A 26,426-nucleotide genomic window follows, 5' to 3' on the forward strand; every position below is an offset into this window, starting at 1 on the left:
TCACTGTTCTTCAAAAACTGATCGAAGTAATTGTATCACGGCAATATCATAGGATCTTTGACAGGTGAATTCTTTTGTTTATGATTTGTTGGACTTAAATTATAAATTAATTAAATTATTAATTTCTTTCTTATAGTTATTTATAATCATGAATTTTTGTCAAATAACCACGCTGATTAAACTCACTAATACTAATACTATAAACAACATGAGTTATCTATGGATTAGTATTAGTGAAAAATACCCATTTTTCTATGTTCTGGGTTATTTTTGATACGTTTATTGTTATTAAGAAGTAAATATTGTCGTATTCAGTGTTACCAACTTATATTTAGGCAAATTTAATACAGCCAATTTTAATTATCATCTAGTTACCATAACTTGTTAGACGAAAGTGATAATTATGTCTACCCGTTGTTTATTCTGTGATTCTTCAAAACTGTCGTACTGTACTGAGTATCTACAACCTATCATTTTTTTTTTAGTAAATTCAATGTTGCTATAACTCGTTATATAAGGGTGTTATAATTTTGTCTACCCGTTGTTAATTCTGATTCTAAAAACTGTCAACAGTGTCAATATTTTGACGTATTTAGTATTACCAACTTATTATATTTTGGTAAATTCAATGTGGCCAATGGCCAATGGCCAATGTTAATTGTCTCCTTGTAATCATAACTTGTCATATGACACTGTTATAATTTTGTCTACCGGTTGTTTATTCTATGATTCTTATAAACTGTCAACAGTGTCAATTTTTTGACGTATTTAGTATTACCAACTTATTATATTTTGGTAAATTCAATGTATCTAACTTTAATTGTAGTTTATTCTATGATTCTCCTAACTGTCAACGTATTCAGTGTCACCAACTTATATTTCCTTGGTGAATTCAATGTAGCCAACGTTATTTGTCACTTTGCACCAGATTAAAAAAAAACAAATCATTACATTTTAATACTTTATTTGAGAAAAAAAATTTAACAAACTCTAAATATAATAAAAATATGATTAGCTATACATACACAGCGGAAATCTGTGGCGTTTCTACCCAGCATCTGAACATTTTCTTTTTATTTGTACATTTTTTTCAACTTTACAGAAAATTCTTCGAACTTCCCCCGTATACGTATTTTGATAAACGATAATAGAATCACCCCAGGATAAAACTAACTTAAATCTAAAACTAATCGTCCTGGCCAGGACTGCTAGGCGAAAAATTAGGAGACGAAGGCGAATACCTTGGAGGTGGTGGCGAATAGTTGGGAGAAGCTGGTGAATAACTAGGACTTTGGGGAGTGTAAGAAGGACTGGTCGGTGAATAATTCGTACTATGCGAAGAAGAATAGTGTGAAGTGGGGGAATAATTGGGAGAACTGGCCGAATAACCGGGAGAAGAAGGTGAATATGTGCTACTCGCCGCCGGAGTGTGCTGCGGACTCGACGGGGAATAATTAGGAGAAGTAGGTGAATAATTAGGCGACGTAGGCGAATACTGCGGACTGCCGCCTGAAAATGAAGGGGAAGTGGGAGAATAATTCGGAGACGTAGGGGAATATTTCGCCGAAGAGGGTGAATAACTCGGAGAACCGGGTGAATATTGAGGAGAAGAAGGTGAATAATTTGGCGATTGTGAAAAACTAGGAGAACCCGCGTATCTAGGAGACGAAGGCGAATAACTCGGTGAAGTCGGACTGTAATTTGGTGATCTGTGAGAATAATTTGGTGAAGTGGGCGAGTAATTTGGGGATGTTGGTGAATAATTCGGAGACGCCGGCGAATAACTCGGCGAAGTCGGACTGTAACTTGGTGTAGGTGAATAACTAGGCGACGTCGGTGAATAGCTCGGAGAATTAGGCGAATAACCGGGCGAAGTTGGGGAATAACTAGGAGACGAAGGTGAATATCCGGGCGAGGTGGAATAACTGGGAGATGTTGGCGAATAACTCGGAGATGTCGGTGAATAACTGTTAGATGTTGGAGAATAACTAGGCGACGCCGGCGAGTAATTGGGACTTGTCGGACTGTAATTTGGACTAGTAGGTGAATACCCGGGTGAACTTGGTGAATATCCCGGCGAAGCGGGTGCCATTGATGGCGAGGTAGCTTGGAATGCTGGACTGTAAGAAGGCGATTGACCGCGCGGTGATGCCATATAAGGCGACATAGCGGGGGATTGCGGTGTTGGCGACCAAGCTCCGTAAGCCGGCGACATACCAGACGCGTCTGAAGCGGCGGATGGAGAAAAAGCAGCTCCGCCGGGTGTCATACCGCTTCCCATTAGATCTGAAACGAAGGAATATGTAATACACGTATATATTCGAATAGAACCGAATAACTTACTTTGTGGCGACCAGACGCTACCGACGTAAGGGGTAGCCGCTTGAGCCCAAGGAGTCATCGCCCCACCCGGACTCATACTATTCGGAGTAGCGACCGATCCGAAGAACATACCGGAAGAGAGAATATCGCTGCTGTGCGCTTGCGGTATGGGGATACCCATTTTACATTTTTCGGCGTCCAATAAAAGATCGAAACAACCGGTACCCATTCTCGGTAATTGACCCAATATTATATTTTCGGATACGCCTCTCATCGGATCGACCTAAAACGAAACGAAATTCGTCCAAACGACGTCGATCGGAGAAATTTTCGATTACTAACCTCCGCGTGACTGGCGGCGTCCATTAACACGTCGACGGTTTCTTCGAAGGAACATCTCATCAAAGCGCCGGTATCCTGTCGGTTAATACCGTGACGAGTGATGGCCATCAAGTGACCTTTCGCTGTCATTACGTCACAAAGAAGAGCGAGATGTCGGTAGTTTACGTACAAACCGTAGAATTGGAGTACGGCGTTCATTTCTTTTTCTACGGATTTACGGACGGCTTCTATACCCAATACCTACAAAAACAAGAAGAATTTGTAAATTAAACTCCTCGGTATACTCAATGATAATATTTTATCGGTACATATCGAAATAATTGTACGTTTGGGGCACACCCCCACTCACACTACAATGTCCGACGCGCGTTTCGATTACCAAATTATCGTCTTCAGAGACGGAGAGCCGGAAACGAACCAGGCTCGAAAGACCAGATACCAGAACTTCGGATCTGGTTCATATATCCGGCTCGAAGGACCAGGTAGCGTCAAGTATGATCCGGAGAGCCGTTAGTGCTTGGAGGAGATAGAAACGGCAGACTACGTCACGGATGAGCGAACGCGCGGCTTTTTAATGGACAACGGTTCGGTAGTACCAACGGTACCCGACCTACCATGAACCACAACTATAGTTCCAAGTTAGAATGAAGCTTTTTCGCAATTATTCCTTATATCGATGGTTTATACCCGGCTCGAAGGACCAGACAAGCGTTGTATCGCCATATAAGCGAAAAATTTACGGATAAACTCCATACTTACCGAGAATATTTCACAAATATCGTTAGAAAATGTCCTGACCGGATCAACGTCTCTTTCTGAAAGTACTTTCATCATACTGGTACCGTCGGTTTCTAATAACCATTCGGCAATGGCCTTAAATTCGCCGGTTTCCGTGATGACTATTCTCTTTTTGGAATCGGTCTGCGGCAAATGCATGTACACCTTAGATATGGCTTCTATACCCTGCAGAGTCATGTCGCTGAGCATGTTCGCTTCGATGCACCTCAAAAACATGTCGTCGTCCATTTTGTCGACGTCTTCGTCGGCGCCTGTTCGAACGAATACAATACAACGTTAATACCCGGCTCGAAGGACCGGTTAATGGAAAAAATGATTTTTATTTACCTTCGCCGAATTTGCCGTCGTCGCTGTTCATTATCCTGATGCGCAGGACTAGTTTTTCGGCGTTGTCGTCGTTGAATATACAATTGAGATCGTCGCCGAAGCCGGCGTTGATCTTTTCGGCGATTTGTTCCATGGTAAGTTTTTTGTCGGTCATTCTTTTTCTGTCTAATTCGATGCGGAGCAGCCACGGGGATATGCGGGTCGGGTCGAAATCGGGCATTTCGTAGTAGACGTTCACGAATTCTTGGTCTTCCGGTATGACGGTGTTCTGAGGATCGGGATCGTAATAGATGGCGGTGTTGGCGGTTACTTTACGTAAAGTGGTATGTTCGAGTCTAAAACAAAAGAAAAATAACGGTAAGTTCGGAGGAATCTGTATTAGTAATAGCAACGTCTCCCCAAATAGTTGAAAAAGAAGAAAAAAATATTTGGAAGGCTCCAAATCGTGCTTTGGATAATGACGTGGTATTGAACTAGACCTTGAAAACTTTCGAATTTCGCGCGTTTTCGATTTTGTGGTTTTAACAAAAATCTGCTCCTGCGCCCCTAATTGTGTCTTCGACCCATATTTTTCTCAAAATGTTCGTTTTCCAAACTGCTTCACATTAAAAAATTTTTTGATTATATTTGTTATTATGTTCCAAACTGCGTTAATTACTAATAATTGTGTTTGGTTGCCGTTTGGTTCATTACAGTTCATAGTACCATCCAACAAAGTTTTATTTTGAAAATTATCTTTCGTATGTATATTATCAGTCGGTATTGTTATGTTCCAAATTGCAATAGGAGTAGAAATTTTGTTTTTTTTACGTAATATTTTAATATGTCTGTCGATTTTCACTGCTTCAAATTAAAAAAATTGGTTGATTATATTTGTTATTATGTTCCAAATGGCATTAAGTGCACAAAGTTGTATTTTGCTGCTATTTGGTTCATTACAGTTCATAGCGTCATTATTAAAACAAAGTTTTTAATCGAAATTAATCTTTTTGGTTTATTACAGGCAATAAAATTGTGTCCGAAATTGTATTAAGTGTCGAAAAGTTGATTTTTTTTAGTAATATTTTAAAAATTCAACAATATTGCGCTTTAAACTAATTGAAATTAAAAAATTGGTTGTTCATATTTGTTATTATGTTCCAAATGGCATTAAGTGCACAAAGTTGTATTTTGTTGCTATTTGGTTCATTACAGTTCATAGCGTCATTATTAAAACAAAGTTTTTAATAGAAATTAATCTTTTTGGTTTATTACAGGCAATAAAATTGTGTCCGAAATTGTATTAAGTGTCGAAAAGTTGATTTTTTTTAGTAATATTTTAAAAATTCAACAATATTGCGCTTTAAACTAATTGAAATTAAAAAATTGGTTGTTCATATTTGTTATTATGTTCCAAATGGTATTAAGTGCACAAAGTTGTATTTTGTTGCTATTTGGTTCATTACAGTTCATAGCGTCATTATTAAAACAAAGTTTTTAATCGAAATTAATCTTTTTGGTTTATTACAGGCAATAAAATTGTGTCCGAAATTGTATTAAGTGTCGAAAATTTGATTTTTTTTCGTAATATTTTAAAAATTCAACAATATTGCGCTCTAAACTAATTGAAATTAAAAAAATTGGTTGATCATATTTGTTATTATGTTCCAAATGGTATTAAGTGCACAAAGTTGTATTTTGTTGCTATTTGGTTCATTACAGTTCATAGCGTCATTATTAAAACAAAGTTTTTAATCGAAATTAATCTTTTTGGTTTATTACAGGCAATAAAATTGTGTCCGAAATTGTATTAAGTGTCGAAAAGTTGATTTTTTTTAGTAATATTTTAAAAATTCAACAATATTGCGCTTTAAACTAATTGAAATTAAAAAATTGGTTGTTCATATTTGTTATTATGTTCCAAATGGTATTAAGTGCACAAAGTTGTATTTTGTTGCTATTTGGTTCATTACAGTTCATAGCGTCATTATTAAAACAAAGTTTTTAATCGAAATTAATCTTTTTGGTTTATTACAGGCAATAAAATTGTGTCCGAAATTGTATTAAGTGTCGAAAATTTGATTTTTTTTCGTAATATTTTAAAAATTCAACAATATTGCGCTCTAAACTAATTGAAATTAAAAAAATTGGTTGATCATATTTGTTATTATGTTCCAAATGGTATTAAGTGCACAAAGTTGTATTTTGTTGCTATTTGGTTCATTACAGTTCATAGCGTCATTATTAAAACAAAGTTTTTAATCGAAATTGTATCAAAAAAAAAAATTCCTAACCTGCAGAGAACGTTCTTGGCCTTTTCGGCGTCCCTAGCGGCGGCGCCCGTCAAAAACACCGTCAAAGAAGGAGCCTTCGGTTTTTTGGAAATATTAATAATCTCCTTCAACCTGGGCACACCGAGCGTTACGTTCTTCGAAGACACCCCGGCGAAATGGAAAGTATTGAGCGTCATCTGGGTAGCGGGTTCTCCAAGAGATTGCGCCGCCAAAGCGCCGACCATCTCGCCGGGATTAGCTTGAGCCTGCTGGAATCTGGTCTCAATTTCTCCTATCAACCATTCGAATGCTTCGGTGCTGAGTCTGAACTCTTCGGAAACGCATTTCGTGCATAGCGTAGCCCTTACCAGACATTGGAAAAGCAACGTAGCGTTTTCGTTGGCTTGCTTAGAGAGCCGATCGTCCCCCGCCACTATGATGCATTTTTTGAGCAACTCCCTAACGCCCTGTATGACCCGCAGCGGCGATAGGTCCGTCGGGGCGCGTTTGTTTATGTGGAAGATCTTCTGCACGTTCCATATCATCCGTTGCAAGTTGCAGGGTAGCACGACCTTGGACTCGCCGCTGGGGAAGATCTGTCTCAAGGCCTCCCGGTCCTTCTGGAGCTGTTCCCATTCCCTTTCCAATTCGGATATGACCTCTCCGGATCCCATCAACTGTTTTATCACCTCTTCGTTGAACACCCTCCTCAGGTATCTCTCGTTGCTCGGATCGAATCGGAATTTTCTTTCGAAGGCTTTGTTGCTCAATTTGACGGTCGGTAGGGTTTGGAATTCCACCATTTCGCCGCACAATCCGTCTTCTCCGTACCTCAATTGGATCAGTTGTCCCACGGAATTTCTAACGGTACCGTCGTAATGTACCATCACACTTTCCATAGCCTTTATCAAACGACGTTGGATGTAACCGGTTTCGGCGGTTTTTACGGCGGTATCGATGAGACCTACAAACATACAACGGAAAATTTAATAATCCGTCCATGAAAATGTGGAAATGAGAAGGAAATCGGAATAAAAGGATAACAGGAATTCCACGATTACTACAAAAATTATAATAGAGAAAAAGAAGAAGAAAATAACCGATTAATTAGTAAGTTGGTGACTTAAGTGTCATACGTTACTGTTAGAAGTAAAAAAGAAGTAGAAAACTACTAGAAAACTAGTGAGTTAGTATCCCAGGGTTTCACAGGTGAATATCGAGTTGCTAAGAATAAGAATTGAGAAGAAAATAACCTAAAAATTGATGAGAAAGTAGATTAAATGTAATGAATGGTCTAAATGAGTAGAAAGTATAATTAAAAGCTAGTAGGAAGCAGAAAATAACCAAAAAAATGTTCAAGTTCATGTTCTAGATGTTACGGGTTAACATTAGGTTGCTAAGATTGAGAAATAAAAAGAAAATAACCTAAAAATCGATGGTAGGATGGACTAAAAGTTGTTAGTGAACGAAAGGTTAGTTTCCATATTGCCAAAAGCCAAAAGAAAGCAAAAAACAACCAAAAAATGGGCTAGTTCATGTCTAAGGCGTTATGGGTTGGTGTCAAGTTGCTTATAATGACAAATAAGAAGAAAATAACCTAAAAATCGATGGTAGGATGGACTAGAAGTTCTGAGCGACCAAAAGTTATATAATTAGCGAGTATTAAACAATTTAGTGCCACACAGAGGAAAGAAAACACCAAAAAATCAATGAGTTAACAGCCTAAATGTTATTGGTGAGTGTTAGGTTGCTAGAAGCGAGAAAAAAGTCGAAAATAACTGACAAATTGAAGAGTTTAGTAGACCAAATGTTATGGGTGAACCTGAACTTATATAATGAGTGAGTGTTGGACGGTTAAAAGTGAGCAAGAAGAAGAAAATTACCATAAAATCAATTAATATGAGTCCTAGATGTTGTACGTGAGTGTTAGATTGATATAAATGACAAAGAAGTGGAAAATAACCAAAAAATAATCGATTTTGTGAACTAGACGTAGCAAGTGAATGAAATATTCGTTAAGAATGAGTGTTGGACGGTTAAAAGTGAGCAAGAAGAAGAAAATTACCGTAAAATCAATTAATTTGAGTCCTAGATGTTGTAGGTGAGTGTTAGATTGATATAAATGACAAAGAAGTGGAAAATAACCAAAAAATAATCGATTTTGTGAACTAGACGTAGCAAGTGAATGAAATATTCGTTAAGAATGAGTGTTGGACGATTAAAAGTGAGCAAGAAGAAGAAAATTACCATAAAATCAATTAATTTGAGTCCAAGATGTTGTAGGTGAGTGTTAGATTGATAAAAATGACAAAGAAGTGGAAAATAACCAAAAAATAATCGATTTTGTGAACTAGACGTAGTAAGTGAATGAAATATTCGTTAAGAATGAGTGTTGGACGATTAAAAGTGAGCAAGAAGAAGAAAATTACCATAAAATCAATTAATTTGAGTCCAAGATGTTGTAGGTGAGTGTTAGATTGATAAAAATGACAAAGAAGTGGAAAATAACCAAAAAATAATCGATTTTGTGAACTAGACGTAGTAAGTGAATGAAATATTCGTTAAGAATGAGTGTTGGACGGTTAAAAGTGAGCAAGAAGAAGAAAATTACCATAAAATCAATTAATTTGAGTCCAAGATGTTGTACGTGAGTGTTAGATTGATAAAAATGACAAAGAAGTGGAAAATAACCAAATAATAATCGATTTTGTGAACTAGACGTAGTAAGTGAATGAAATATTCGTTAAGAATGAGTGTTGGACGGTTAAAAGTGAGCAAGAAGAAGAAAATTACCATAAAATCAATTAATTTGAGTCCAAGATGTTGTACGTGAGTGTTAGATTGATAAAAATGACAAAGAAGTGGAAAATAACCAAAAAATAATCGATTTTGTGAACTAGACGTAGCAAGTGAATGAAATATTCGTTAAGAATGAGTGTTGGACGATTAAAAGTGAGCAAGAAGAAGAAAATTACCATAAAATCAATTAATTTGAGTCCAAGATGTTGTACGTGAGTGTTAGATTGATAAAAATGACAAAGAAGTGGAAAATAACCAAATAATAATCGATTTTGTGAACTAGACGTAGCAAGTGAATGAAATATTCGTTAAGAATGAGTGTTGGACGGTTAAAAGTGAGCAAGAAGAAGAAAATTACCGTAAAATCAATTAATTTGAGTCCTAGATGTTGTACGTGAGTGTTAGATTGATAAAAATGACAAAGAAGTGGAAAATAACCAAATAATAATCGATTTTGTGAACTAGACGTAGCAAGTGAATGAAATATTCGTTAAGAATGAGTGTTGGACGGTTAAAAGTGAGCAAGAAGAAGAAAATTACCGTAAAATCACTTAATTTGAGTCCAAGATGTTGTAGGTGAGTGTTAGATTGATAAAAATGACAAAGAAGTGGAAAATAACCAAAAAATAATCGATTTTGTGAACTAGACGTAGTAAGTGAATGAAATATTCGTTAAGAATGAGTGTTGGACGGTTAAAAGTGAGCAAGAAGAAGAAAATTACCGTAAAATCAATTAATTTGAGTCCTAGATGTTGTAGGTGAGTGTTAGATTGATAAAAATGACAAAGAAGTGGAAAATAACCAAAAAATAATCGATTTTGTGAACTAGACGTAGTAAGTGAATGAAATATTCGTTAAGAATGAGTGTTGGACGGTTAAAAGTGAGCAAGAAGAAGAAAATTACCATAAAATCAATTAATTTGAGTCCAAGATGTTGTACGTGAGTGTTAGATTGATAAAAATGACAAAGAAGTGGAAAATAACCAAAAAATAATCGATTTTGTGAACTAGACGTAGTAAGTGAATGAAATATTCGTTAAGAATGAGTGTTGGACGGTTAAAAGTGAGCAAGAAGAAGAAAATTACCGTAAAATCAATTAATTTGAGTCCTAGATGTTGTACGTGAGTGTTAGATTGATAAAAATGACAAAGAAGTGGAAAATAACCAAAAAATAATCGATTTTGTGAACTAGACGTAGTAAGTGAATGAAATATTCGTTAAGAATGAGTGTTGGACGGTTAAAAGTGAGCAAGAAGAAGAAAATTACCGTAAAATCAATTAATTTGAGTCCTAGATGTTGTACGTGAGTGTTAGATTGATAAAAATGACAAAGAAGTGGAAAATAACCAAATAATAATCGATTTTGTGAACTAGACGTAGTAAGTGAATGAAATATTCGTTAAGAATGAGTGTTGGACGGTTAAAAGTGAGCAAGAAGAAGAAAATTACCGTAAAATCAATTAATTTGAGTCCTAGATGTTGTACGTGAGTGTTAGATTGATAAAAATGACAAAGAAGTGGAAAATAACCAAAAAATAATCGATTTTGTGAACTAGACGTAGTAAGTGAATGAAATATTCGTTAAGAATGAGTGTTGGACGGTTAAAAGTGAGCAAGAAGAAGAAAATTACCATAAAATCAATTAATTTGAGTCCAAGATGTTGTACGTGAGTGTTAGATTGATAAAAATGACAAAGAAGTGGAAAATAACCAAAAAATAATCGATTTTGTGAACTAGACGTAGTAAGTGAATGAAATATTCGTTAAGAATGAGTGTTGGACGGTTAAAAGTGAGCAAGAAGAAGAAAATTACCGTAAAATCACTTAATTTGAGTCCAAGATGTTGTAGGTGAGTGTTAGATTGATAAAAATGACAAAGAAGTGGAAAATAACCAAAAAATAATCGATTTTGTGAACTAGACGTAGTAAGTGAATGAAATATTCGTTAAGAATGAGTGTTGGACGGTTAAAAGTGAGCAAGAAGAAGAAAATTACCGTAAAATCAATTAATTTGAGTCCTAGATGTTGTACGTGAGTGTTAGATTGATAAAAATGACAAAGAAGTGGAAAATAACCAAATAATAATCGATTTTGTGAACTAGACGTAGTAAGTGAATGAAATATTCGTTAAGAATGAGTGTTGGACGGTTAAAAGTGAGCAAGAAGAAGAAAATTACCGTAAAATCACTTAATTTGAGTCCAAGATGTTGTAGGTGAGTGTTAGATTGATAAAAATGACAAAGAAGTGGAAAATAACCAAAAAATAATCGATTTTGTGAACTAGACGTAGTAAGTGAATGAAATATTCGTTAAGAATGAGTGTTGGACGGTTAAAAGTGAGCAAGAAGAAGAAAATTACCGTAAAATCAATTAATTTGAGTCCTAGATGTTGTACGTGAGTGTTAGATTGATAAAAATGACAAAGAAGTGGAAAATAACCAAAAAATAATCGATTTTGTGAACTAGACGTAGTAAGTGAATGAAATATTCGTTAAGAATGAGTGTTGGACGGTTAAAAGTGAGCAAGAAGAAGAAAATTACCGTAAAATCAATTAATTTGAGTCCTAGATGTTGTACGTGAGTGTTAGATTGATAAAAATGACAAAGAAGTGGAAAATAACCAAAAAATAATCGATTTTGTGAACTAGACGTAGTAAGTGAATGAAATATTCGTTAAGAATGAGTGTTGGACGGTTAAAAGTGAGCAAGAAGAAGAAAATTACCATAAAATCAATTAATTTGAGTCCAAGATGTTGTACGTGAGTGTTAGATTGATAAAAATGACAAAGAAGTGGAAAATAACCAAAAAATAATCGATTTTGTGAACTAGACGTAGTAAGTGAATGAAATATTCGTTAAGAATGAGTGTTGGACGGTTAAAAGTGAGCAAGAAGAAGAAAATTACCGTAAAATCAATTAATTTGAGTCCTAGATGTTGTAGGTGAGTGTTAGATTGATAAAAATGACAAAGAAGTGGAAAATAACCAAAAAATAATCGATTTTGTGAACTAGACGTAGTAAGTGAATGAAATATTCGTTAAGAATGAGTGTTGGACGGTTAAAAGTGAGCAAGAAGAAGAAAATTACCGTAAAATCAATTAATTTGAGTCCTAGATGTTGTACGTGAGTGTTAGATTGATAAAAATGACAAAGAAGTGGAAAATAACCAAATAATAATCGATTTTGTGAACTAGACGTAGTAAGTGAATGAAATATTCGTTAAGAATGAGTGTTGGACGGTTAAAAGTGAGCAAGAAGAAGAAAATTACCGTAAAATCACTTAATTTGAGTCCAAGATGTTGTAGGTGAGTGTTAGATTGATAAAAATGACAAAGAAGTGGAAAATAACCAAAAAATAATCGATTTTGTGAACTAGACGTAGTAAGTGAATGAAATATTCGTTAAGAATGAGTGTTGGACGGTTAAAAGTGAGCAAGAAGAAGAAAATTACCGTAAAATCAATTAATTTGAGTCCAAGATGTTGTACGTGAGTGTTAGATTGATAAAAATGACAAAGAAGTGGAAAATAACCAAAAAATAATCGATTTTGTGAACTAGACGTAGCAAGTGAATGAAATATTCGTTAAGAATGAGTGTTGGACGGTTAAAAGTGAGCAAGAAGAAGAAAATTACCGTAAAATCAATTAATTTGAGTCCTAGATGTTGTAGGTGAGTGTTAGATTGATAAAAATGACAAAGAAGTGGAAAATAACCAAATAATAATCGATTTTGTGAACTAGACGTAGCAAGTGAATGAAATATTCGTTAAGAATGAGTGTTGGACGGTTAAAAGTGAGCAAGAAGAAGAAAATTACCGTAAAATCACTTAATTTGAGTCCAAGATGTTGTAGGTGAGTGTTAGATTGATAAAAATGACAAAGAAGTGGAAAATAACCAAAAAATAATCGATTTTGTGAACTAGACGTAGTAAGTGAATGAAATATTCGTTAAGAATGAGTGTTGGACGGTTAAAAGTGAGCAAGAAGAAGAAAATTACCGTAAAATCAATTAATTTGAGTCCTAGATGTTGTACGTGAGTGTTAGATTGATAAAAATGACAAAGAAGTGGAAAATAACCAAAAAATAATCGATTTTGTGAACTAGACGTAGCAAGTGAATGAAATATTCGTTAAGAATGAGTGTTGGACGGTTAAAAGTGAGCAAGAAGAAGAAAATTACCGTAAAATCAATTAATTTGAGTCCTAGATGTTGTACGTGAGTGTTAGATTGATAAAAATGACAAAGAAGTGGAAAATAACCAAAAAATAATCGATTTTGTGAACTAGACGTAGCAAGTGAATGAAATATTCGTTAAGAATGAGTGTTGGACGGTTAAAAGTGAGCAAGAAGAAGAAAATTACCGTAAAATCAATTAATTTGAGTCCTAGATGTTGTAGGTGAGTGTTAGATTGATAAAAATGACAAAGAAGTGGAAAATAACCAAATAATAATCGATTTTGTGAACTAGACGTAGCAAGTGAATGAAATATTCGTTAAGAATGAGTGTTGGACGGTTAAAAGTGAGCAAGAAGAAGAAAATTACCGTAAAATCACTTAATTTGAGTCCAAGATGTTGTAGGTGAGTGTTAGATTGATAAAAATGACAAAGAAGTGGAAAATAACCAAAAAATAATCGATTTTGTGAACTAGACGTAGTAAGTGAATGAAATATTCGTTAAGAATGAGTGTTGGACGGTTAAAAGTGAGCAAGAAGAAGAAAATTACCGTAAAATCAATTAATTTGAGTCCAAGATGTTGTAGGTGAGTGTTAGATTGATAAAAATGACAAAGAAGTGGAAAATAACCAAAAAATAATCGATTTTGTGAACTAGACGTAGTAAGTGAATGAAATATTCGTTAAGAATGAGTGTTGGACGGTTAAAAGTGAGCAAGAAGAAGAAAATTACCGTAAAATCAATTAATTTGAGTCCAAGATGTTGTACGTGAGTGTTAGATTGATAAAAATGACAAAGAAGTGGAAAATAACCAAATAATAATCGATTTTGTGAACTAGACGTAGCAAGTGAATGAAATATTCGTTAAGAATGAGTGTTGGACGGTTAAAAGTGAGCAAGAAGAAGAAAATTACCGTAAAATCACTTAATTTGAGTCCAAGATGTTGTAGGTGAGTGTTAGATTGATAAAAATGACAAAGAAGTGGAAAATAACCAAAAAATAATCGATTTTGTGAACTAGACGTAGTAAGTGAATGAAATATTCGTTAAGAATGAGTGTTGGACGGTTAAAAGTGAGCAAGAAGAAGAAAATTACCGTAAAATCAATTAATTTGAGTCCAAGATGTTGTACGTGAGTGTTAGATTGATAAAAATGACAAAGAAGTGGAAAATAACCAAAAAATAATCGATTTTGTGAACTAGACGTAGCAAGTGAATGAAATATTCGTTAAGAATGAGTGTTGGACGGTTAAAAGTGAGCAAGAAGAAGAAAATTACCGTAAAATCAATTAATTTGAGTCCTAGATGTTGTAGGTGAGTGTTAGATTGATAAAAATGACAAAGAAGTGGAAAATAACCAAATAAAAAGGATTGGAAAGTGAATTAGATGTAGTGAATGAGTAAACCGGTTGATTAAGAGTCGAAAGTCACTATAAACTAAGTGAGTTAGTGAACAAGGTATTATATTTGAGTTGTCGGTTAAAAAAGAAGAAGAAAACAACGAGAAAACGGAAAAAAATAATCGGATAACGACCAAAACAATATTGATTCGTTAACACTAACGAAGAAGAAGAAACTCGGCGTTTTATTATTGCGGGATGGGTTTTATTTGTATATATCTGACCTTCACGGCCTCCCATGGCGTGAAAATAAAATTCCGACGGCGTCAGACCGGCGAGGTAGGAATTTTCAACGAAACCTCGAGATTCGGGACCGTAATCGTCTTTTATGAAATGCGGTAGAGTGCGTTTCCTAAATCCGAACGGGATACGTTTCCCCTCGACGTTCTGTTGACCCACACAAGCGATAACCTAAAAAATAAAAGTAATTAGACAACGCCGGTATCAAATCAACGAGGTTTGTGCGAAAAATACGGTATAAAAGAGAGAAACGGCTCATCGACATCAAGTTTTTTGTTAAATTGAGCGGGAATAGTCGCGAGTGTTTGAAAACAAGTTTACGGAGTGTCGTGTATCTGAAGGAATCAACCGTGGAAAAGGTTTCGGGAACGGCGAGAAGAATTGAGAGAAAACTCTCGCCCGAAACGCTTTTAGATATTGAGTTCTGATCAAAATAGCGGTTCTTCTTCGTTTTAAGGTCGCGAAGGCCTCGACTGTCGAGGTTAATCGACCAAAGTCAATTTGGTAGAAAATTAGTCGGTTGTTTTTGGTTCAATTCGATCAAAATGCAGCGTTTTAAGTTTAATTTGATCAGAATATAGTTTTTCAACTTCAATTAGTCCAAAAAGTGACTTTTTGAGTTGAAATATATCCTCAAACACACTTTTCTCAGTGTAATGAGATGGAAAATGGGTTTTTCTTGGTGTAATTTGATCAAAACAGAGAATTTCAAGTTTAATTTGATCAGAATAAAGTTTTCCAACTTCAATTAGTCCAAAAAGTGACTTTTTGAGTTCAATTTATTCCAAATCACACTTTTCTCAGTGTAATAAGATGGAAAATAGGTTTTTCTTGGTCTAATTTGATCGAAACACAATGTTCCAAGTTTAATTTGATCAGTATTCAGTTTTCCAACTCCAATTAATTCAAAAAGTGACTTTGAGTTCAAATTTATCTTCAAACACACTTTTTTCAGTGTAATGAGATGAAAAATGGGTTTTTCTTGGTGTAATATGATCGAAACACAACGTTCCAAGTTTAATTTGATCAGAATAAAGTTTTCCAACTTCAATTAGTCCAAAAAGTGTCTTTTCGAGTTCAATTTATTCCAAATCACACTTTTCTCAGTGTAATAGGATGGAAAATAGATTTTTCTTGGTGTAATTTGATCAAAACAGAGAATTTCAAGTTTAATTTGATTAGTATTCAGTTTTCCAACTTCAATTAGTTCAAAAAGTGACTTTTCGAGTTCAATTTATTCCAAATCACACTTTTCTCAGTGTAATAGGATGAAAAATAGGTTTTTCTTGGTGTAATATGATCGAAACACAATGTTCCAAGTATAATTTGATTAGAATATAGTTTTCCGACTTCCATTAGTCCAAAAAGTGACTTTTTGAGTTCAATTTATTCCAAATCACACTTTTCTCAGTGTAATAGGATGAAAAATAGGTTTTTCTTGGTGTAATATGATCGAAACACAATGTTCCAAGTATAATTTGATTAGAATATAGTTTTCCGACTTCCATTAGTCCAAAAAGTGACTTTTTGAGTTCAATTTATTCCAAATCACACTTTTCTCAGTGTAATAGGATGAAAAATAGGTTTTTCTTGGTGTAATATGATCGAAACACAATGTTCCAAGTATAATTTGATTAGAATATAGTTTTCCGACTTCCATTAGTCCAAAAAGTGACTTTTTGAGTTCAATTTATTCCAAATCACACTTTTCTCAGTGTAATAAGATGGAAAATAGGTTTTTCTTGGTCTAATATGATCGAAACACAATGTTCCAAGTATAATTTGATTAGAATATAGTTTTCCGACTTCCATTAGTCCAAAAAGTGACTTTTTGAGTTCAATTTATTCCAAATCACACTTTTCTCAGTGTAATAGGATGGAAAATAGATTTTTCTTGGTGTAATTTGATCAAAACAGAGAATTTCAAGTTTAATTTGATTAGTATTCAGTTTTCCAACTTCAATTAGTTCAAAAAGTGTCTTTTTGAGTTCAATTTATTCTAAATCACACTTTTCTCAGTGTAATAGGATGAAAAATAGGTTTTTCTTGGTGTAATATGATCGAAACACAATGTTCCAAGTATAATTTGATTAGAATATAGTTTTCCGACTTCCATTAGTCCAAAAAGTGACTTTTTGAGTTCAATTTATTCCAAATCACACTTTTCTCAGTGTAATAAGATGGAAAATAGGTTTTTCTTGGTCTAATATGATCGAAACACAATTTTTTAAGTATAATTTGATTAGAATATAGTTTTCCGACTTCCATTAGTCCAAAAAGTGACTTTTTTAGTTCAATTTATCCTTAAACACACTTTTCTCAGTGTAATAAGATGAAAAATAGATTTTTCTTGGTGTAATTTGATCGAAATACAACGTTCCAATTTTAATTTGATCAGAATATAGTTTTCCAACTTCAATTAGCCCAAAAAGTGATTTTTTCAGATCAATTTAGTCTAAAACTCACTTTTCTCAGTGTAATTTGAACAAAAACTTGATTTCCTTAAGTCTAATTTGATGAAAATAGAGGATTTACGAGTTTAACTTGATCAGTTAAAGTTTTATAAACTGAATTTGTCCAAAATAAAGCTCATTATATTCAATTTAGTCGAAAATTCACTTTTTCACATTCAATTCGGTCAAAAATTAAATTTTCTGCGTGTAATTGTTATTTGGTATTCAATTCTGTAAAAACAAAACTTTTACAACAGCAACAGTGGATAGAAGTCGGTAGAAGTGTATTTCGCTCCTTGGGGGATACCATACTGAACGTTTACACGTATTTTCCTCCTACGAAAAGACAATTTTTACCTGAGAAATATTAATATTGGAACCTTTGGACCCGGAAACCACCATAGCCTTCAAATTATTATATTCGGTCAAGGACTTTTTGGCCGACCCACCGGTTTTGTCACGGGCGTCGTTCAATATTCTATTTACTTGATTTTCGAAAGTTTGCCTCAACGTATTACCGGGGGTGGGTTCCAGTTCCATATTGTGCGCTTTCTGGATAACTTCAATTACGTCCTCTTTGGCTTTCTTGATGGCCCTTTGGATTTCGGTGTAAGTCTGGGGATCGGCAATCGTGTCTCCGATACCGATACTGTGACCTAAAAACAAAAACCACAATCAGCACAAACGGATAACCAAAAAAAAAATTCCCAACAACCTTCGAGTAACAACCAATTGTTGATTACGGTCTGGATGTTTCCGTAGAACCTTCCGCACACTTCGTGTCCCAATTCCAACATACAAATATGCAGCAAGGACCCTGGAATCGACAGGATTAATGACGTATCCGTTTTATTTTCGATTGGATTCCAAACTTACCGGCCGATGTACCGAGCGTCTTCTTACACAATATACCCATAACCAACTCACCGTGTTCCACCATTACTTTGGTGTCGCCCGGCGATATCCACTTGTAGGGTCCGTCGTCTTCGTCGTCCGGATGTGTGGAATGGGTGCGGATCATGTTCACATTACCGGGGATGATTAGGGAGAATAATTGTTTGCCGGTCCATAACGGTTTCGGTTTTAGTATGGCTGGTCGTGGCATCTTACCTACGGGTTAAAAATTTTGATTAGTTCGATGGAATTGGGGTTTTTGTGATCCTGAATTATTCGAATTGGTGATAGGGATGAAGTTTGGGGTGATAATGGTTGTTTTAGAGGTTAGAGTCTGAATTATAGCAACGATATGGTGTGTAACGATGAATTTTTGGAAAATCTGCGGTTTTTATTGGCTAAAAATTACAATTACTCCCTGACAGGGGAGTTTTTGAGTTCTTTTTGTCGAAAGGGGTGTTTCTAAGTTTGATTCCAGATCATAAAATGGTTTTTTAAATTTAAATAGCTTTCAAAAATATGTTTTTTTTAATAAATCAGTTTTCTATGTTCTATTAGGTCGAAATTCGAATGTTATAAGTTTTATTTGTATCAAAAGTGAGTTTCCATGATGAATTTGATCAAAAAACGGAGTTTCTACATTTATTTTGATCAAAAATCGACTTTTCCTAATTTCATTTTACCAAAAAAAAGTTTTATTCGATAAAAAAAGTCGGGAATGCTTTTTTCTCAGTGTAAATTGATTTAAAAAGTGTTTTTTTTTGAAGTTAATTTGTTCAAAAAATGGTTTCTGGGTGTTATTTGGTCAAACAGGCGAGTTTCCAAATTTGATTTGGTCAAAAATTCACTTTTCTCAGTGTAATTTGATCAAAACAGAGCGTTTCAAATTTGATTTGGTTAAAAAATAGTTTTCTGAATTCAACTATTGTAAAAAGTAGCTTTTTGAGATCAATTAATATAAAGTTCACTTTTCTCAGTGTAATTTGATCAAAAAAAAAATGCTTTTGAGAGTTTAAAGTGTTCAAAAATTGTCTTTACCGAACTTAACTTGACCAAAAACAAAATTCCAATGTTAATTCAGTTAAAAAAATGGATTTTATACTTAATTTGGTGAAAAATTCATTTTTTCAAGTGTAATTTGATCAAAAATCGGTTTTTCTTGGTTTAATTCGATCAAAATACAGCGTTTTAAGTTTAATTTGGTCAAAGAATAGTTTTCTAAATTCAATTATTGCAAAAAGTGACTTTTCATTGGCAACTTTGTCAAAAATTCGTTTTTCTCAGTGTAATTTGGTGGGAAAAAAATTGTTTTTCTTGGTGTAATTTGATAAAAACAGAGTATTTTAAGTTTATTTTAATCAGAACATAGTTTTCCAACTTCAATTAGTCCAAAAAGTGACTTTTTGAGTTCAATTTATTCCAAATCACACTTTTCTTAGTGTAATAAGATGAAAAATAGATTTTTCTTGGTGTAATTTAATCAAAACAGAATAATTTAAGTTTAATTTGATCAGTATTCAGTTTTCAAACTTTAATTAGTCCAAAAAGTGACTTTTCGAGTTCAATTTATTCTAGAACAAACTTTTCTCAGTGTAATAAGATGAAAAATAGATTTTTCTTGGTGTAATATGATCGAAACACAACGTTCCAATTTTAATTTGATCAGAATATAGTTTTCCAACTTCAATTAGCCCAAAAAGTGATTTTTTCAGATCAATTTAGTCTAAAACTCATTTTTCTCAGTGTAATTTGAACAAACACTGATTTCCTTAAGTCTAATTTGATAAAAACAGAGAATTTACGAGTTTATTTGATCAGTTAAAGTTTTCTAAATTGAATTTGTCCAAAATAAAGCTCATTATATTCAATTTAGTCGAAAAATCACTTTTTCACATTCAATTCGGTCAAAAATTAAATTTTCTGCGTGTAATTGTTATTCAATTTTGTAAAAAGGAATTTTACAAATTTTATTTAGTAAAAAATCCAAATTCCAAGTCTAATTCAATCAAAATATGGCCTTTTCCAACTATTATTTTTTATTATATATTTATAAACACCCCGTATAATTTTGAACCAGAAAATCGATCATCAAATCAAGACTCACCATCCCAAATAGGCAAAAACATCAACAAATTCATCATCTGCTCCTTTTCAATAAAAACATCCCTCTTCGTCATCTTCCTAACCGCTGTCAAAGTATCTTGCACAATACCCATGACGGGTTTGTTCGCTTGAGGGGTGATAATCTGTCTTGGGGTGATATGGAGATTCTCAACTTCCGCTCTAGTTTCCATACTTTGAGGCACGTGCAAATTCATTTCGTCCCCGTCGAAATCGGCGTTATACGGCGATGTACAAGACAGATTCATACGGAACGTTGACCAAGGTAAAACTTTTACTCTATGTCCCATCATACTCATTTTGTGGAGGGTCGGTTGACGGTTGAATATCACCAAATCCCCATCTCTGATGTGTCTTTCCACTCTAAAAATACAATTACAATGAAAAATGGCGAATTTAGAGAAATCTGGTTATAGACATCACTACCTAGACCGCTAATCGAGTAAAAGGAAAATATTCATCTATGATATTGATAAAAATACCATAAAACAACCCATGACAGTATATTATGAGTCTTGCATAGAGTTAGAAAGCCCCATACATGGATTAGAAAGGAAAATAAAAGTTTGGGTGGGTATATAGCTACTAAAAGCGATCACAAATCAACTTTGATTGATGTAAGTACCAAAAAAGAAAGAAAATTGAACGTACGGAAGCAAAAAGGAAAGAAATCTCCATAAGTAGGATGAAAACAACCCCAATGCATGGATTAGAAGGGAAAATAAAAGTTTGGGTGGGTATATAGCTACTAAAAGAGATCACAGATCAACTTTGATTGATGTAAGTACCAAAAAAGAAAGAAAATTGAACGTACGGAAGCAAAAAGGAAAGAAATCTGCATAAGTAGGATGAAAACAACCCCAATGCATGGATTAGAAGGGAAAATCAAAATTTGGGTGGGTATATAGCTACTAAAAGCGATCACAGATCAACTTTGATTGATGTAAGTACCAAAAAAGAAAGAAAATTGAACGTACGGAAGCAAAAAGGAAAGAAATCTCCATAAGTAGGATGAAAACAACCCCAATGCATGGATTAGAAGGGAAAATCAAAATTTGGGTGGATATATAGCTACTAAAAGCGATCACCGATTGACTTTTAGAGAAGAATAAAAAATAATTGCGAAAAAACAGGACAGGTAATGACTCAAAAATAAAAACACCTCTCCCATGCCCTTTTTGCACACACATACCGATACACCGAAACAAAAACTCACTTGTAACCACACTGCAAATGTAAATCCGAAGGTTTCGGATGAAATCTAAGATCTATTCGTTCCCCGTTGTCTCTTATAATATATTTGGCCCCCGGATACTGGGAATTACCCCTCTGTACCAATTCCAGCATCCTAAAACGAAAAAAAAAAAAAAAAAAAAAATAATCACAAACGAACATTAATTCAAATATAAACTCACTTATCGAAATTAAATGGCGTCACAATTTCCGGAAACGTCATATTTTGAGCAACGCTCCTGGGTACACCGACTTGATCGATACGTAAATTCGGATCCGGCGTTATTACGGTCCTCGCTGAGAAATCTACACGTTTGCCCATGAGGTTACCTCTTATTCTGCCTTCTTTTCCTTTTAATCTCGCTTTTATCGCTTTCAGAGGTTTCCCCGATTTCTGCATGGCCCTCGGCATGCCCGGCATATCGTTATCCACTAAAGTGGCCACGTGGAACTGCAGCATTTTTATATTTTCAGTGATTATGTGAGCGGCGGCTCCGGCCGCTTCGTTTTTTTGCAATTCGTTATTCGCTTTTATTATATCGGCTAATTTGTGAGTTATATCGTCTTGATTTCTAGCCGAACCGAACATCACCACAGCTGGACGAACCGATAACGGAGGCACTGGTAGTACCTTTAACAAATATACATAAAAAAAATTATTTCAGTCCAAAGAGGCGTTACTAGATTTAATTTGGTCATAAATTAATTGTTCTCGGTGTAATTTGATCGAAAAGAACATTAACAAACTTGATTGGATCAAAAGTTCACTTTTCTCAGTGTAGATTGGTTAAAAAAAAATGCATTTTTGGCTTTAATTTGGTCAAACAAGGAGTTTGCATGGTTAGTTTGTTAAAAATTGGATTTTCTGGACTTGGTTCGGTCAAAAAGGTGAGTTAACACAGTTATTTTAGTCAAAAAGAGCGATAATACTTTTAATTTGGTAAAAAAAACTTTTCTGATTATAACTTTATGGAAAATAGCATTCACAAACTTAATTTGAGGAAAAAAAGAGATTTCTAAATTGTATCAGTCTAAGGAATGGACTTTTTAGGTTTGATTGAGTCCGAAATTCTCTTTTCTCGATGTAAAAAGGCTTTTTCATAATTTAATTTGGTTACAGACAAGTTTCTGAGTGTAAGTTGGTAAAAAAATAGTTTTCTAATTTTAATCAGACCAAAAAATGAATTTTTAAGGTCATTTTAATCGAAAATTAACTTTTCTCAGTGTAACTTGATCCAGAATTGATTCTTTTTGATTTAATTTGTTGAGAACAAAGCGATTCAAATTTTATTTGATCAAAAAACAGTTTCCTGAATGCAATTATTGCAAAAAGTGACTTTCGGATATTAATTTAGTCTAAAATTCATTTTTCTCAGTGTAACTTGTTCAAAAATTGATTTTCCTTGGTCTAATTTGTTAAAAACAGAACAAATCAAATTTTATTTGATCAAAAAACAGTTTTCTAAATCTATTTATTGCAAAAAGTGACTTTTAAATATTAATTTAGTTTAAAATTCATTTTTCTCAGTGTAACTTGTTCAAAAATTGATTTTCCTTGGTCTAATTTGTTGCAAACAAAAAGTTTCAAATTTTGTTTGGTCAAAAAATAGTTTCCTGAATGCAATTATTGCAAAAAGTGACTTTCGGATATTAATTTGGTCTAAAATTCATTTTTCTCAGTGTAACTTGTTCAAAAATTGATTTTCCTTGGTCTAATTTGTTAAAAACAGAACAAATCAATTTTTATTTGATCAAAAAACAGTTTTCTAAATCTATTTATTGCAAAAAGTGACTTTCAAATATTAATTTAGTTTAAAATTCATTTTTCTCAGTGTAACTTGTTCAAAAATTTATTTTCCTTGGTCTAATTTGTTGCAAACAAAAAGTTTCAAATTTTGTTTGGTCAAAAAATAGTTTCCTGAATGCAATTATTGCAAAAAGTGACTTTCGGATATTAATTTGGTCTAAAATTCATTTTTCTCAGTGTAACTTGTTCAAAAATTGATTTTCCTTGGTCTAATTTGTTAAAAACAGAACAAATCAAATTTTATTTGATCAAAAAACAGTTTTCTAAATCTATTTATTGCAAAAAGTGACTTTCAAATATTAATTTAGTTTAAAATTCATTTTTCTCAGTGTAACTTGTTCAAAAATTTATTTTCCTTGGTCTAATTTGTTGCAAACAAAAAGTTTCAAATTTTGTTTGGTCAAAAAATAGTTTCCTGAATGCAATTATTGCAAAAAGTGACTTTCGGATATTAATTTGGTCTAAAATTCATTTTTCTCAGTGTAACTTGTTCAAAAATTGATTTTCCTTGGTCTAATTTGTTAAAAACAGAACAAATCAATTTTTATTTGATCAAAAAACAGTTTTCTAAATCTATTTATTGCAAAAAGTGACTTTTAAATATTAATTTAGTTTAAAATTCATTTTTCTCAGTGTAACTTGTTCAAAAATTGATTTTCCTTGGCCTAATTTGTTGAAAACAAAGCGTTTCAAATTTCGTTTGGTCAAAAAAATTTTTTTCTAAATCTAATTATCACAACTATTTGTGACTATTTGAAATCTATTAACTTTTCTCAGCGTAATTTAGTCAAAAAAATTCTTTTTTGAGTTCAATGTGATCAAAAATTGTCTTTCCTGAGCTTACCTTCACTGAAAAAAAACGTTTCTGAGCTTTAATCGACCAGAAAAATATTTTTTAAATTCAATTATGTAAAAAAATGATTCTCCAATATAACTCTAGTCGAAAATTCGGTTTTCTCAGTGTAATTTGATAAAAAAACTGTTTTTTCACAGGTTTAATCAATTTTATTAAAAAAAATCATCTAATTCAATAATTCTAATATTTACCGTAACGATCATCCAATCAGGTCTAGCAAATTTGGGATCCATACCAAGGATAAAACATTCTTCGTCCGTTATATGTTTCAAAATTTCCCAAACTCTTTCAGCCGATAAAGCGATTTTTTTTTCTTGTGTATCCTCATTCACGTGTTTCCATTCCGCTGTCAGATCCAAACCGGAACGTCTACAGATAAAAAAAATAAACATGTCACTATAAGATTCGATTCAATCCATAACCATACGGATAGGAATTGATTTATAACAAACGGAATCACAAAAATTTACCAAATAAGCAGTTAATAGTTGTCTTATTTGCCCATAAAGAGTTGGAATGTATTGAATCGATATTATTCTAGATAGACTAACCATTGACCCTTGTAGCATCACGCTGATAGAATACACAAGCTTCCCTTTTGAGCTTAGGAACCTTAGGAATATCAAGAACAAAGAATTGACCTGCAAGAGGGACTGAAATGTGTAGGGGAAAAGAATCAAGAACGCCTATAACTATATTCGACTTTAAATCTTAAGAAAATAAAGGAGAAATAAAAGTTTCCGGGAAAAAAAATCAAATACATGTTGCTGCTACCGAATAGGAACTACTGAAGTTGTTTTCAAGATTTTTTCAACCGTATAATGAAACTTGCAAACAGAAATGCAAAAGTTACTATATTTTATACAAATTAACCAAATTTCAACCGTCACATAATATACTAGAGTATATTTAGTACTAACCTTATACTTGGTTGATATCGTCCACAACCACCATGTCCAGCTTTTTTATTAGGATCCTCCCCTTCTTTACCAACGTCCATTTCATCACCACCTTCGCAAATATTTTTACCTTTGCAAAGATCATAAACAAAAGTTAAACGTTTCCTTGGTTGACCCTTAGATTTCATAACTACCTCTTTAATTTTCGGATTATTCTTAAAAAATAACATAATATTTAATATGAAACAACTTTTTTTTAAATAAATTCACCACTTACAGGACTGACTAGCAATTTACTACAAAAAAAACAAACGCATCTTAGTATTTTTATAGTTTTTGTAACAAATCCAACGTGAAATACGGGTTTGGCTAATTCGATGTGTCCAAAATGTCCTGGGCATTCTGTCATATTACCGGCACAAGTCTGGCATCTCGAGCTTCTATCTATAACACCTTGTCTGGGATCCATAAGTCCGCATAATTTGGGGCGACCGGCTTCCATTGTTTCAGGGAAGCGGATGCCCCCTTCTGTGACTGACATACGTCGCTAAAAACATATATTTAGTAATGATCGACTCGAATTAACTTAGATTTCAAACAATAATTTGCTTTTTAGACTTTAGTCAGTTGAATTTTTTTAAATAAATAATTTTAAAAATCGATATTTCCATTCGTGAATTCCAATTTTTTTAAATATAATTACGATAATAAGGGAATACATTGCAAAAAAATCGTTCACTATTCCATTATTTTAACTTGAGTTCCAACCGAGTTACGTGAATTTCAAAACGAGTTTTGTTTTTTCCGATATTTCTAATGGGGAAAATATATTTCATTACAAATTATAATTGTAACTATAAGTAATTAATTCTTTTTTTTAATAATTTCACTACAACAAATAGAAAATTTATTGGTTTATTATATATAAACAATCCTTTTAAGACATATAATTATAATATTGTGAAAAACTTGCACAATTGAAAATTTTGACGCATGTGCAATTTTGATTCCTTTTAGCACATATTTTTTCTTTCAAAATATTATGTATATTTCAAAATGTAATACCGTAGTTTACATAAAACTTTCGAAAATAAACGAGGGATTTTATAAAACTGATTTTATTATGCAGAAACAAAATGGTCGAGGCTATCCAAACTGGTGAAATCAACAACACCAATTTCCCATCTAATATTCATATTTTCGTTATTAAAAATATCATAAATTAGCAGTGCTCCGGTTAATTTACGAAATACTTACAATTTCATCGGGACTAAGTATCCCAAATTGCACTCTTTTAACTGTTCGTAACGGAGCTTTGCTATCATTCGTAGCCATTTTGAAGACTATAACCACATACGCATCCTTAAAAATCTTTTCCTCCTCTGTCAGTGCAAACACGGTTTGTCCCTCAATAAAATACGGCACATGCGCATTGTATAAAATATAATCTATCTCAGTTTGTTATATTGAATTAAAGTAAGACAGCTATTTATTGAGAATAGAAAAA

General features: G+C 33.4%; 1 protein-coding gene across 1 annotated transcript; it reads right to left on the reverse strand.

Annotated features, from left to right (window-relative positions):
• Window positions 1–947: 947 nt before the first annotated feature.
• LOC130894604 (DNA-directed RNA polymerase II subunit RPB1) lies at window positions 948–26,331 on the reverse strand. The gene is made up of 17 exons (XM_057801517.1): window positions 26,177–26,331; window positions 25,197–25,466; window positions 24,941–25,134; window positions 24,212–24,389; window positions 21,540–21,988; window positions 21,341–21,472; window positions 20,108–20,487; window positions 17,986–18,219; window positions 17,825–17,926; window positions 17,467–17,765; window positions 14,641–14,827; window positions 6,063–7,005; window positions 3,790–4,124; window positions 3,424–3,713; window positions 2,665–2,904; window positions 2,344–2,605; window positions 948–2,286 (listed from the first exon to the last, which is right to left on the reverse strand). The coding sequence occupies exons 1-17, from the start codon at window positions 26,252–26,254 to the stop codon at window positions 1,187–1,189; spliced, it is 5,673 nt and encodes a 1,890-aa protein (XP_057657500.1). The 5' UTR covers window positions 26,255–26,331; the 3' UTR covers window positions 948–1,186.
• Between the last annotated feature and the right edge of the window lie 95 nt (window positions 26,332–26,426).

Source organism: Diorhabda carinulata, chromosome 5, assembly GCF_026250575.1.
Source record: "Diorhabda carinulata isolate Delta chromosome 5, icDioCari1.1, whole genome shotgun sequence".
Taxonomy (NCBI): domain Eukaryota; kingdom Metazoa; phylum Arthropoda; class Insecta; order Coleoptera; family Chrysomelidae; genus Diorhabda; species Diorhabda carinulata.